This window comes from Lissotriton helveticus, chromosome 1_2 (genome assembly GCF_964261635.1).
Source record: "Lissotriton helveticus chromosome 1_2, aLisHel1.1, whole genome shotgun sequence".
NCBI classification, from domain to species: Eukaryota; Metazoa; Chordata; class Amphibia; order Caudata; family Salamandridae; genus Lissotriton; species Lissotriton helveticus.
Genome location: NC_136058.1, coordinates 111,214,050 through 111,226,060, shown reverse-complemented (window position 1 = coordinate 111,226,060; position 12,011 = coordinate 111,214,050). Strand labels below are relative to the sequence as shown.

At 42.2% G+C, this 12,011-nt stretch overlaps 1 protein-coding gene across 1 annotated transcript in view; it reads right to left on the bottom strand.

Moving 5' to 3' along the window:
• LOC144798715 (FRAS1-related extracellular matrix protein 1-like) overlaps positions 1-12,011 on the bottom strand; it is a 1,110,445-nt gene that overhangs the window by 727,510 nt on the left and 370,924 nt on the right. Inside the window, exon 16 of the mRNA XM_078669731.1 lies at positions 5,278-5,530. Within this exon, the coding sequence (XP_078525857.1) occupies positions 5,278-5,530 (253 nt within the window). The remainder of the gene's footprint in view (positions 1-5,277; positions 5,531-12,011) is intronic.

The following is a 12,011-nucleotide window of genomic DNA, read 5'->3' as shown; positions in this document are numbered from 1 at the left end:
CTCATCGCCCATCTACTACTAATAACTACTGTCTATTTGACTTCTCTTTGTTGGCTGTCATTTGGTCCTTGAATGTTCTCATATCTTTTCATCACATTTAAATGCATCCACGAGCATGCCCCTCTTAACTTTCATCACTTTCCCCAATACAGTGCTCATTTGGACTTTCAGTTTATTTGTCTTACCCCCAATTTCCTTACACTCAGATGCGCTGTGTTAATTGTATCTGCCATAGTCTTGCCTCCATATCCATGTATAGGTTGCTGTATGGTTGTATTATTTTACTGATTCAACTGCGCAGTGTTTTGGTGAAAATGTACTAAAAAAAAATGATCCGAAAATAATCTCAAGTCACATGCTGAGCAAAAGTCAGGTTTAGATTAGCCATCATGGCCGGACTGAGAATGCAAACTAGCCCTAGCAATTACGTTAGACCGGCCACTAAGGGAGGGGAACAGGGAGGTAGGGCACTGGTGGCAAACACTGCAACACTGCTGCTGCTTTTGGCATTTTGTTATAGGGGGCCGATATTGCAGCACAGTCACAAAACTCTCCCCATGTTCCAAAAACGGCCCCACCAGTCCAAAACCAGCCCACCGAGAAAACGACCGGTGCCAGCTACCACCAGTCCAGCCCTGTTAGCCATAGGTATGGTCGGAGAAAAATCTATACAGACCACCAAGCCACTCACCTAGTTGTAGCATGGCTGTGTGCAGTGATTATCTTTAGTAGAGGAGAGATACAATAATATATTACCCATGCACACATAATTGTGGAAACAAGAAAACACTAAGCCTCTGCTATCACAAAGGGCGCAGGTTGTAATGCCTTGCTTGTGTGCAGAAAGAAGTGTACCTGAGGCCCTCTTGGGTGGCGTGAGGACATGCTCAATGTGGCATGGAGTTAAATCTTATGCCCATTGCACCTTAAATGACCCTATTAAAGAAAGTGGTCCTGAAGGCACAATGGACAAAGCCCGCTTCTTGTGAAAACATGACTCATCTGTATTATAGATAGGGCTGCAAACTCTTGTTGCATGGGGGGGGTTCTTTGTAACCATGGCATATTAGATACATGGGTATAGAGGTGAAGAAGCTGTTGTATTGTGCACTGACGGTATTTCACATAGAAGTGATGTACAGTTAGTGCAGCTCCCTCTATGGCACCACTAGAGAGTGGAGTTTGGTTGTCAGAGGGACAACCACAAGCATCCAGCAAACACCCCACTGCAGGTGGCAACAGTAACACCCTGCACCCCATGCAAAGGGATGCATTTTTTATATTATGGTAAAATGAATTTGTAGAGCGCATCTATCACTCCAAGGAGCATCATGGCGCTAAGCGGATCACTTTGACAGGCAGGGTAACTGAGGATAAACAGATGGTATTAGATGAGCCCTCTGCATAGTGCATCTGAGGCCGTAAAAATCCAAGTTTTCAGGGCCTTCCTGAAAAGGGTTTCTGATTGGATGAGGCGAAGGTTGTTGGAAGTTGGTTTCAGGCCTTGGATCTAAGGACTGCAAATTATTTCCCCCTTTAGAGACACATATGAAAGCCAGGGGTTTTAGTAGATTTGCACTAAATGATTTGAGAGTATGGTGTGGTACATATCGTGCAAATATGGGCCGACGGTAGTGGGGCCTTAGGAATGAAAGAATCTAAAGGTAATTATCAGAATCTTGAACAGAATTGTTTTGTGGATATAGTAGCCAATGTAGTGCTTCCAAAGCAGCAGCTGCTAATGACCCTGGGCCATCTTAGTACTAGTCAGGCTGCTGCATGTTGTAACATCTGTAGTTTGTGTATGACCGACTTGTTTGCTCCTGTATAGAGGCTGTTGCAGTAGCCCTGTCTGGATGTTATTAGTGCCACTGTGACTGCCTGTCTCGCCGTACTGGGAAGTAAATCAAAGAACTTTTTAAGTGATTTTATCAAATAGAAGCAAGTACCAGCCACTGCTAAGGATTGCTGGTGGAAGGAGAGTGCTGAGTCAAATTTGACCCCCAGATTCTTGGCTACCGTTACTGTGTTGGAGGGAGAAGGGTTGTCAGAAGGCCACCATAGACTAGGAGAAAACATATTCCCTTTCCCCAATGGCATGATTTCTGTTTTTACTGAAATACATTTTAGGTGGTTGGCTTTCATCCAGTGAAAGACCGCTGGGTGGCATTGATGGAGATTTTCCTCTGCCCGTGTGGTATCTTTATCTAAGTCCAGGATTAGCTGCATGTCGTCCGCATATGAGGTGGTCTCAATGTTGAAGGATGATATCAGACTGATCAGTGGGGCATTATAAAGCACTGGGCTGAGGATGGACCCCGGAGAGCAGAGGTTTTTCTGTTGACCAGTATTGACCAAGGGTGATGACTTTTCTGTGGTTTTAAAGTAACGATTTTAGCTATGCTAGGGCGAGATGAGCGATCCTGGGGGATTCATGACAGTCCAAGAGAATGGCATGTGAATCCCTATCAAATGCAGCAGATAGGTCTAATAAGACCAACACATCATTCTTTCGCTGGTCAAGGACGGCTTTAAGGGATTCATCAGCATACAGGAGGGCTGATTCCGTGGAGTGCAGAGGCCTGAATCCTGATTGATTGGAGTGTAAGATATTTGCTACTTCCAGGTAAGTCATGAGCTGGAAGTTAACTAGTTTTTCAGTGATCTTACTAAGACATGGGAGTAGGGAGATGGGTTTAAGATTGGTGAGGGTGGAGGGATCGGCAAGTTGTTTCTTTTGGAGAGGTTTGACCAAGGCAAGTTTCCATTCATTGGGAACTTCAGCTAGTTACAGAGAGGCATTTATTATGTTGTTGATGACTGTATTAACAGTATCTATTATAGCATGTATGATTAAGGTGGGGCAAGGGTCAAACTGAGAACCTGATTTTACAGCAAATATGGCATGGTGATATTGGTCTAGGCTAATAGCTTGAAAAGCTCGAAGGGATGGTCTGTTGTTTCCTAACTTGATATTTGCGTTAGTGGAGGGGACGGGGGTACTGGGAAGTCTTGATGTAGTGACTGGACCTTCTGTTCAAAATATCCGCTATGCGGTCACAGAGGGACTGTGATGGGGGAACTTTTGTTTAAGGGATGTGGGATTGATGAAGGAGATGACTATCTTTAAGATCATTTTTTAGTTTGAGTTATCCAGTTTAAGCATTTTGGTAATGTATGATTTCTTGGCTGTTTTAATTTGTTGATGGTAGTTTTTAAGAGCGGCTTTAAATTTGGTTAGTTCAGCTTGTTAATATATTTGTCGCCATCTACATTCCAGGTTTCTGGAGTGGCTGTGAATTCCTTTCAGGTTTTGGGTGTACCAAGGAGCGGAGGGTTTTTTAGACAGTCGGTTGTTTTGTGGACCAGGGGATGCAAAGAGTGGAAATCCACTGCGTAAAGCATTGGCTGTCCACTGCTGGAACCCCCGACAGACTAGGCCTACAAGCTGAAGCTTCTAGATTGAGATCTGGAATAGCAGCCATGACATTCCACCTGGGCTTGATGTTTTGAGTAGTGGGGATGTGACCCTTGAAGTTTTTTGTGCGCTGGTATCCAACTTCTAGAGGTATAAGCTTGCCTTCTCTAGAGCGATGGCACAAACTGTCACAGTTCATGCCTGTGCTGAATACAATTTCTTTGTGCTGCCCTGGTCTACGCCAGGCTGTTGGTTTGAACTTGTTCATTGTGTTAACTCTCCTGTAGTAACCATTAAATGTTACTTCTGAAAAACATTATGAGGGGGAAAACACAATAAAACAATAAAAAAAGACAAATAAACAATGTAATTAGCAATAAATGTGTGATAAGTTAAACAACTGGAATACTGCCACCAGCGCGAATAAGTATATACATGGAAGTACACAGAGCAGCATCATTCAATACTCAGTCCAAGATGAAACATCTTACTTGGCACTGGCTAAGTCAAATCTATTTGAAAATAAATGTATGGAAAGATATGTGGATGGTTTGATATTCACCCTTATTCGAAACACTGGATGCACATAAAAGGCTCATTTGTATTCGAGTAACTAATAGAACCTTCTCACTACTTGTCCTAAATGCACTGTTGAAAAGGCTGAGAGAACAATTGTACAGATGTGATTAATGGACAATACACATCTGCCCAAGCACTGATTTCTGCTAGATTTAGTAGCTAATGAAGTGATATAATGCAAGTCATTTGTTGCCTTATTTAACTTCACTCTTTTCTGTGGTTGTGATCACCTTGCTGCCATTGCAGTGGATACTCTTAGGAGTTGTAGCATGATACTGATCGAACTGCTGGATTCACATTTAATTATTATAGACTATATTACCCATAAGTGTATTTGGATCTTTGATGTGAGCTTTCTGAAATACTTTCCTGTGGTTCTAATTTTATTTGGTATTTTACAACCATGTACGCAGGTGTTATGGTTGATCACGGTGATGCTCGAATACTATTGACACTGTTGAAATTTGACCCAACAGTGAGCTTAGAACCAATGGATATTTTTGAAAGAAACTGAACCACCAGCCAGATTTCATCCTTATTGTGTGCAGAGTGCGTGGAGAGGGGATAAATGGGTGGGGGAAGTAAATGCCAGGTCAGTTTGGAGCTGGAAGTTCTTGCATGTGATTTTCTCTGTTGCTTGTCTTCCTGACACATAGGCCAATTTATACATTTATTTCTTTTGTCTCTTCATTTAGTGCCTTCTCTAGGACACCTATGTTGTATAGATGATAATTCACAGATGTGCTGCAACATTTCTCATGTGGGAAAGTCCACACAAACAAACCAAATATGGTGCATCTTTGATAGATGATCACTTGTCACAATTGCTTCCCTAGCTAAAATCTTCGAAGGTGTTCATCCTCCATTGCTGTTACTCACTGGAAAAAAAGGTTTTGTTCAGTGTTTGATCTGTTATCAATACACACTGCCGAGAGAACCCATTTGTTGTCACAGGAGCACTGAAGGAATATCCAAAAGCACATTTACATTTCAACAGCCAAGTGACAAATCTCACAATACACCACATCCAAGATTGTAAGACTTACACATTTAAAAATAAATTAATTCGTGAGGATATTTTTCAGAAGTTAAACAATTGATCAATTTACCACTATGTCACTCTCCTGTTATCACTTTTTAAATTGTTTAAAGAGACATAGCAATCCGGAAAACATAAGTTCCCTAATGTTAAAAAATCCTTTGTAAAAATAGACAAAAATGAATCATCATTGATCACACTAGCAAGGTCATTACAGAATTATGGTAAAATTAATATTTACCAGTGTGGACATAAGAAATTAATCCTTGAGTAACATCGAGCTGAGAAAATTTGTCAGCCATCATGCCTGATTTCTGCACCATCCCGTACACTGGGGCGCGAGCAATCATATATGTCAGCTTGGCATCATCACTGTCTGCATCAGTCGCATAGAGATATTCAGCTGTGATGAGGACACGTCCCCCTTCTGGACACTCAAGGCCCGATTTTAATTTTCCATGTAGCTCTGGTGGTTCATCATTGACTGGGGTGATCTTAATTTAAAAAGTAGAGGAGGAAGGTGAGAAAATCGTCAGTACAATTCACAGCTTATCATTACCCAACTAGTTTGGAAGCCAAGGTATCACAAATCACAATAATGTGCTAATTAAAGGCTATAAACAGCAGCTGAGAAGATTGTTTCTTGTAGTGTTTAGATGTATACCTCTTCATTAGCAGGCAAGGCCAGTTCTATAGACAGGCAATGAAAGGCTCCCTAATGCCCCACCAGCAGGCACAACTAACCAAAAATCACTTATAAGCAGCAGACGTGGTCTCATTGTTAATTGAAAGGTTGCAAATGGCTATTTGTGGTTCTAGAGTAAAATGTATTTAAGAAAACCTGTTCTGGAGAAACCTACTCCATGAACTTGTTTCCTTATTTTTTTTTCAAATGAATAACAATAACAGAGCGCCGTATCCATCAGGATAAATGTCCTTAATAAGTACAAAATTCCCAACAGTCACTCTCCTTTTTCAAGGAGGACATAGATGTCTTGTTACTCTTTTATGAGGGGAATCAATGTAGCCTCCTGCTTCCCTCCTTTGTTTACCTTCCTTTTTAAACCTTACCATCTCCTCGTTTTTCTTCCTTCCTGTCTTTATCCCTGGTTCCTCTCCTCCTACGCCATTATTTTTCTTTACCCTTGTTCTCGAATCATGTCTTCATCTAAGAACCTGTACATATATCAATACCCTTGTACTTCTGCTAATAACAATGTCATAGTAGCTCTACTCCTACTTATAGCCTTTATTATTAGACTTACTAATACCAGTAAACTAGTACACTGGCTCTCACAATGTTCTATCTTCCTTAGCACCTGCTTATATTGTAGTTCCCATACCCATACTCATTATCACTACCCCTAGTTTTACAATAGTACATCAATCCTCTCTAGACACTAGTATCAGTATCATCACATACCCCATTTTTCATTTCTATTACTTATACCCTAATACCTCTAATCCTACCTGTACCGTAATATATTTATCATGTGTATATCGTAGTATTAGAGCTCCTTCTCATTTCCATGGCCCTATGTCCAAACTTTACCCAAGTACATCTATGCCTATTTATACCCTATACTGTAGTTCAAATAACACAGCCTAAACTCTTCCTCATTACCACTATACATCCTTATTTTTCTCCTTACCTTTTCTCCTTGCCATTGCTTTGTCTCCCTTGTCCCCATTTTCTCGTGTTAGTCTTGCCCAATTTTTTCAAGGAAATGTGTTTTGCTCACCGTACAAAGAAGGCTAGGTACTAATATCAACTAATAAAATAGTAGCCCCTGATTCATTTTAACTCATAAGTGCCAGAACTTCACAGGAAATAACCTATAATTGTCAATATTTAAAAATGGGGACAAAACATAAAGCAACATTATATTATTTTAGATAAATTGTAATAGTTATCCTACGAAAGATGTTATGAATTCATTGGAAGACACTTCCTTATAGAAAAAATATGGGAAAAGAAAATGGAAAGAATTTAAGGAAGATGATGAACTTATTCCACATGCCACAGGAGGACCTAGCATAAACAGAATTAGAAAATGTGATTTTGGTGTGTATGTTACAGTTTGCATGGCTGTTACCCATTTACATGTTTAGAGGTTAATCGTTTTAATAATGTATTCCTTAATTCCCTATATACACACATAATTTAAAAGGCACATAAGTGAAGGGGAAGTTTATTTGCTTTCAAGTAATCTTGCTCGAATCACATCTTCAACCACGCCTTAAATATATTCATATTTCTATTTAATCTTACTCTAAAAAGGAATGTTATGGACTGTAAGACTAATATAATATTGTTCCATTAAATGTAAATGATTTCTGTTGTTTCTCTCTAATTTATTCCAGTTCAAAAAGTACTCAAATTGATTCATTTTAGTTTTACTGCAAAATACCAAAATATGTAATTAGTCCATCTGCTATGCATGGACCCGACACATACGCAGTCAGTATGAGAGGTTTTTCATCATGGTTGAAAACAATAAAGAACAACAGTTCTCATCCCTTACTGTGCTGTGTAATTTAGGCCACTTTCAATGAAAGAAAGCACACCGCTTTGTTTAAATACCCCTCACCCACCAAAAGGACCCTTGGTGGCATACTTCATCATCGTGGTCTTCCCGCCCTGCTGCGGGACGAGGCGAGCTACGACCTACGAATACGTGGGAGCACTGGTTATGAAAAACAATACTAAGGGGCTCATTATGATCGCGGACGGACTTTAGTCCGTCCGCGACCATCGAGGAGGAGGGAGCCTCCGCATGACCTGCGGAGTTTCCTCCTGTCCAATTAGGATGTGACCGCCACCCTGGCGGTCACATCCTCTATTTTTAACATTGCGGCGGGTGCAGCATCAAGCTTCAATGTTAAAAATGCATACATTGCATTTGTATGCAGAAAGCGGCAGGCACCCCGCTGTGGAAAAGCATTTCTTTTTGGGCATCGTAATATGGCTGGCGGTGTCTGAGAGACACCGCCACCATATTAGGGCTTTTCCGCCGCAGTTGTAAGCCAACCGCGGCGGAAAAGCTGCGGACGTAAACCTGGACCCACCAGCCATCCTAATGTGGCGGTGGGTCTTTGGTGGGTCCGCTGCGGTTTTTTCGTATCCTCCGGGCCGGCGGTGGCTTCCGCCGGCCCGGAGGATACGGAAAAAACGGTATCCTAATCTGCCCCTATGTGTGGTGTAGGAGTGTGAGTGGTTGGGTCAGAAGTGAGTGAATGGTAAAAAATAAAAAAATACCTGGCTCAGTGGAAAAAACAAAATGTTAATGTTCCTTTGAGCTGGTATCGTTAAAAGTGGGGAATGAGATGGAGATACTATGCTTTAATGAGCAACCTCTCCTGTGTCAACATGTTTCGAAGCCCTCCCCTGGCTTCTCATCAGGACCTATAAGAGATCCCTTCAACACTTAAATCAAAACAACTGTGTATTTAGATACAATACCTACTAAGTGGTGCACATAAATTTAACATGCACAGTATACTATACCCCTGTAGGTATGTTGCTGAATAGGTTCTGGAAGAATTAAAACAGAGTTAAAATAAGATAACACATCCAAACTGCACCATATGTGGTGTTGACCTGTAAAGAAAAGTGATATATTTCTATGATATATTTTTCTTATCTTTATCCATTATAATTGGTAATCAGTGCTGTGTTATGCCAGCGAGATGGAACAACACAAAAACATATACAAAAACATATACACAAAACATAAAACAGACACTCTATATCTAAGGACCGAGTGGTGTGCGTATCCATATGATAAGTATAACTGAGAGTATCTGTTAAATGTATCTCTCCTTCAAAAAACAGTTAGGTGACAGATAAATAAGCCTCCAAAATGTAGACTGTTCACGTACTCTCATATCGCCCATATAATGCCCCATGAGCCTGCAAAACGGGAGGGAAGGTGTACATATAGTCATACACTGTTAAAAGAAATTGGAAAAGAAAAAGAAAAACGGTTGGTTTTGAGATTCTTCCTAATTGAACAGCATTTCACTGTTGCAAATCGGCTGTGCCTTACTTACAATATCAAGGTTACTTCCTCACCAGGATACTGCCTCGCCGCATCTCCGTGGAACACTGAGTTAGTGTGGGCAGTGTCCTTAAATACTGAGCATAATTGGAAGTTTTGCTGCCAAAAAACTGCACTAATTGGTACAAACACTAGACCGTCAGAAAATCCAAGATGGTGACCTAGAATGGCACCTCCAGCTGAATGTGTTTGTTCCTCGCTTCCTGTTGCTCGCGAGTGTTTGTTCCTCACTTCCTGTTGCTCAATGGTGGCTGATGTATAGCCCTAGGAGCGAAAAAGACTAGTGCGCTAACTAAAAGGACACTACCTCTTCCTAACTCTTTAAACTATCCAAGCGTAAAATGTGGCCCAGCCGGATAATGAAAAAAATAATAATAATATTAAAAATAAAGTAAACCAGGTCTGGGCAACTATTTACGAATGGTACATGTAATCGCGTTTATGGTAGACATTGTACCAAGGGAGTGTGCAGTGAAACATGCGGTTTGCTCCAAAGTGTTTTTTTCATGTTTCATAATATGCACAGCAAAAAGTTGCATCAAAAGACTTTTATGTAGAGGACATATAGTGGTAATGACACCTCTCTACAGAAGGGTGAGCTCAAGATGGCAAAAGTGAATAGGATTGGAAAAACGTGTGGCAGAACATTAAATTCCACAGTGTGATGTATAGGCAACATTATTTCAGGGATGTTTTTCTGCTGGCCCCAAGTGTTAATAGAAGGATGGCTAACCTAAAGGTTCTGCCCAGTCGTTTCAAGAGATTCTATGCAGTGTATTTGCAGTAGTTTTCTCTTCCCATAGATAGTGACAAAAAGATACCAATAAGCTGAGATTGTCCCCAGGGGATGTCATCGTTCAGACCTGTAATGTGTGTTCCCAAGCGGAACACCTACCGCTGTTCCTACTCGAGAAGACCATGCTCACTGTTCAGTTATTCGATAATGGTCCACTGTAGGTCTTTCATTGTGTGTTGGGTTGTCAAGTAATGGGTAGCCATTTTTGTAGTGCTAAAGGTCCACACTTTACGCTTGGATAGTTTAAAGAGTTAGGAAGAGGTAGTGTCCTTTTAGTTAGCGCACTAGGCTTTTTCGCTCCTAGGGCTATACATCAGCCACCATTGAGCAACAGGAAGTGAGGAACAAACACCCTCCAGCAACAGGAAGCGAGGAACAAACACATTCAGCCAGAGGTGCCAGGTAATCTGATATTGTAAGTACGGCACAGCCGATTTGCAAAAGTGAAACGCTGCTCAATTAGGAAGGATCTCAAAACCAACAGTTTTTCTTTTTCAATTTCTTTTAGCAGCGTGTGAGGGCGAAGGTGTTTCAGGGATAGAGGTAGTGGGTGTTTGGGGAGCTCTGTGATAAGAGGAGAGGGAGAGTTCAGCAGGGGCTTGAGGTTAAGGAAGGAGAGTTTGGTGAGGTGAAGGAGGTTCATTAGATCCAGAATGGAGAAATGGACGCTCTGAATTATTTTGGCAGCTCTGGAGTGCACAGTTTTGATATCCATATGGGAGGGAGGCGCTAAAGGACAGGGGGGCTGGGGTTCAGGAGCAGTTCTATCGTCATGCATACGGGATAGGATAGAAGGGCTAGCTTGACCTGTGTCGTAGGCATCTCAGTCTCACGGTTGGGTTGGGGAGCTGGCGGGGACCAGAGGTCAAGGGCCAATTCTGTTGGCAAGGCCGGGAGACGTGCTAGAGGTGTTAGGATAAACTGTGTTAGGAACTAGGAGGGGTGATTTGGGGCTAGCAGGGCTATCTCCACCTGTATCATAGGTCTTTGGAGGCTTAGCAGTCTCAGAGTCAGAGTGAGGAGCTAGTGGGGAGGAGACCAAAGGTCTCGGGACGATTGTGTTAGCAAGGCCGGGAGATGAGCTAGAGTGGTTAGGATGAACTCGGTTGGAAACCCTTAGGGAGGTGGTTTGTGGGAGGATAGTCATGATAGGCAGGCTGGTTGGAGGGTCGTCGAACCGGGTGTTGGTTGCCCAGCCAGTGTCGTGCACATGGTTTCTGAGGAGGGTAAAAAGGTCTGCAAATTTATTTTTATTTATTTATTTATTATTAGGGTGATGGTGAGGTCGGCTCGCAGGGTTGAGGAGGGAGCTATTGTGAGCTTAGTGCCATATGGAATGTTCCTGGGTGCGCGTACATTGAGAGGTGCGCAAAGGTATTCCGCCAAGAGGGCGTCCTTCTGGAGTAGAAAACGAGGTAATTAATGACTATGCCGTTGTCCGCGCTGTAACGCAGGTCAGAGATCAATGTCTCATGGTGATTTTTCAGGGTGGAGTGCTTGAAGGTTTTTGCAGCGGTTGTGGAGAGGTTGGTGGGGGTAAACCAGGGTATATGAGTTTTCTCCAGTCGCGGTTAGGCCAGGACCTGCCCTGTTGGCTAAGGTTGGGCACTATAGGAACGAAATGGGTCACTAAGCAGCAAGGGAAAGGGTCTACGCCTACCAAGCGAGGGAAGCTATAGTGACTGACTTGGTCTTTTAGTGGCAGAGAACCACATCACAGCAGCATGTGTCCCCTGGAGGACTGCCTTGAAGGAGCTGACTGTCTAAGCGTTGGGGCAGAGGCTCAAAAGTACTTGCGATGGTCGGAGGAGGCTGTCTTAGAGGGTAGGGCAGCAGTGGAGATTGAGAAGTTTGATTGAGAGATTGAGACCCATATACACTACTCCAGGGTGGTACTGTAGTAGTGACACCCTCTTTGATGAATACTGCAATCCACTGCCTTTCCCAAAACATCTACGCTTTTTACTGTAGTCCCTGTTGGTGTTTTTGTCATTGATTTCCTTATGTCCGTGATCATTTGGATAGTATCCTTATAGGAAATAAATATTAAGAAATTGGCTAGGTCGTAAGTAAGAAGTAAATCCCAGTGCTTTTTCAATTCCAAGTCTTTCATTGACT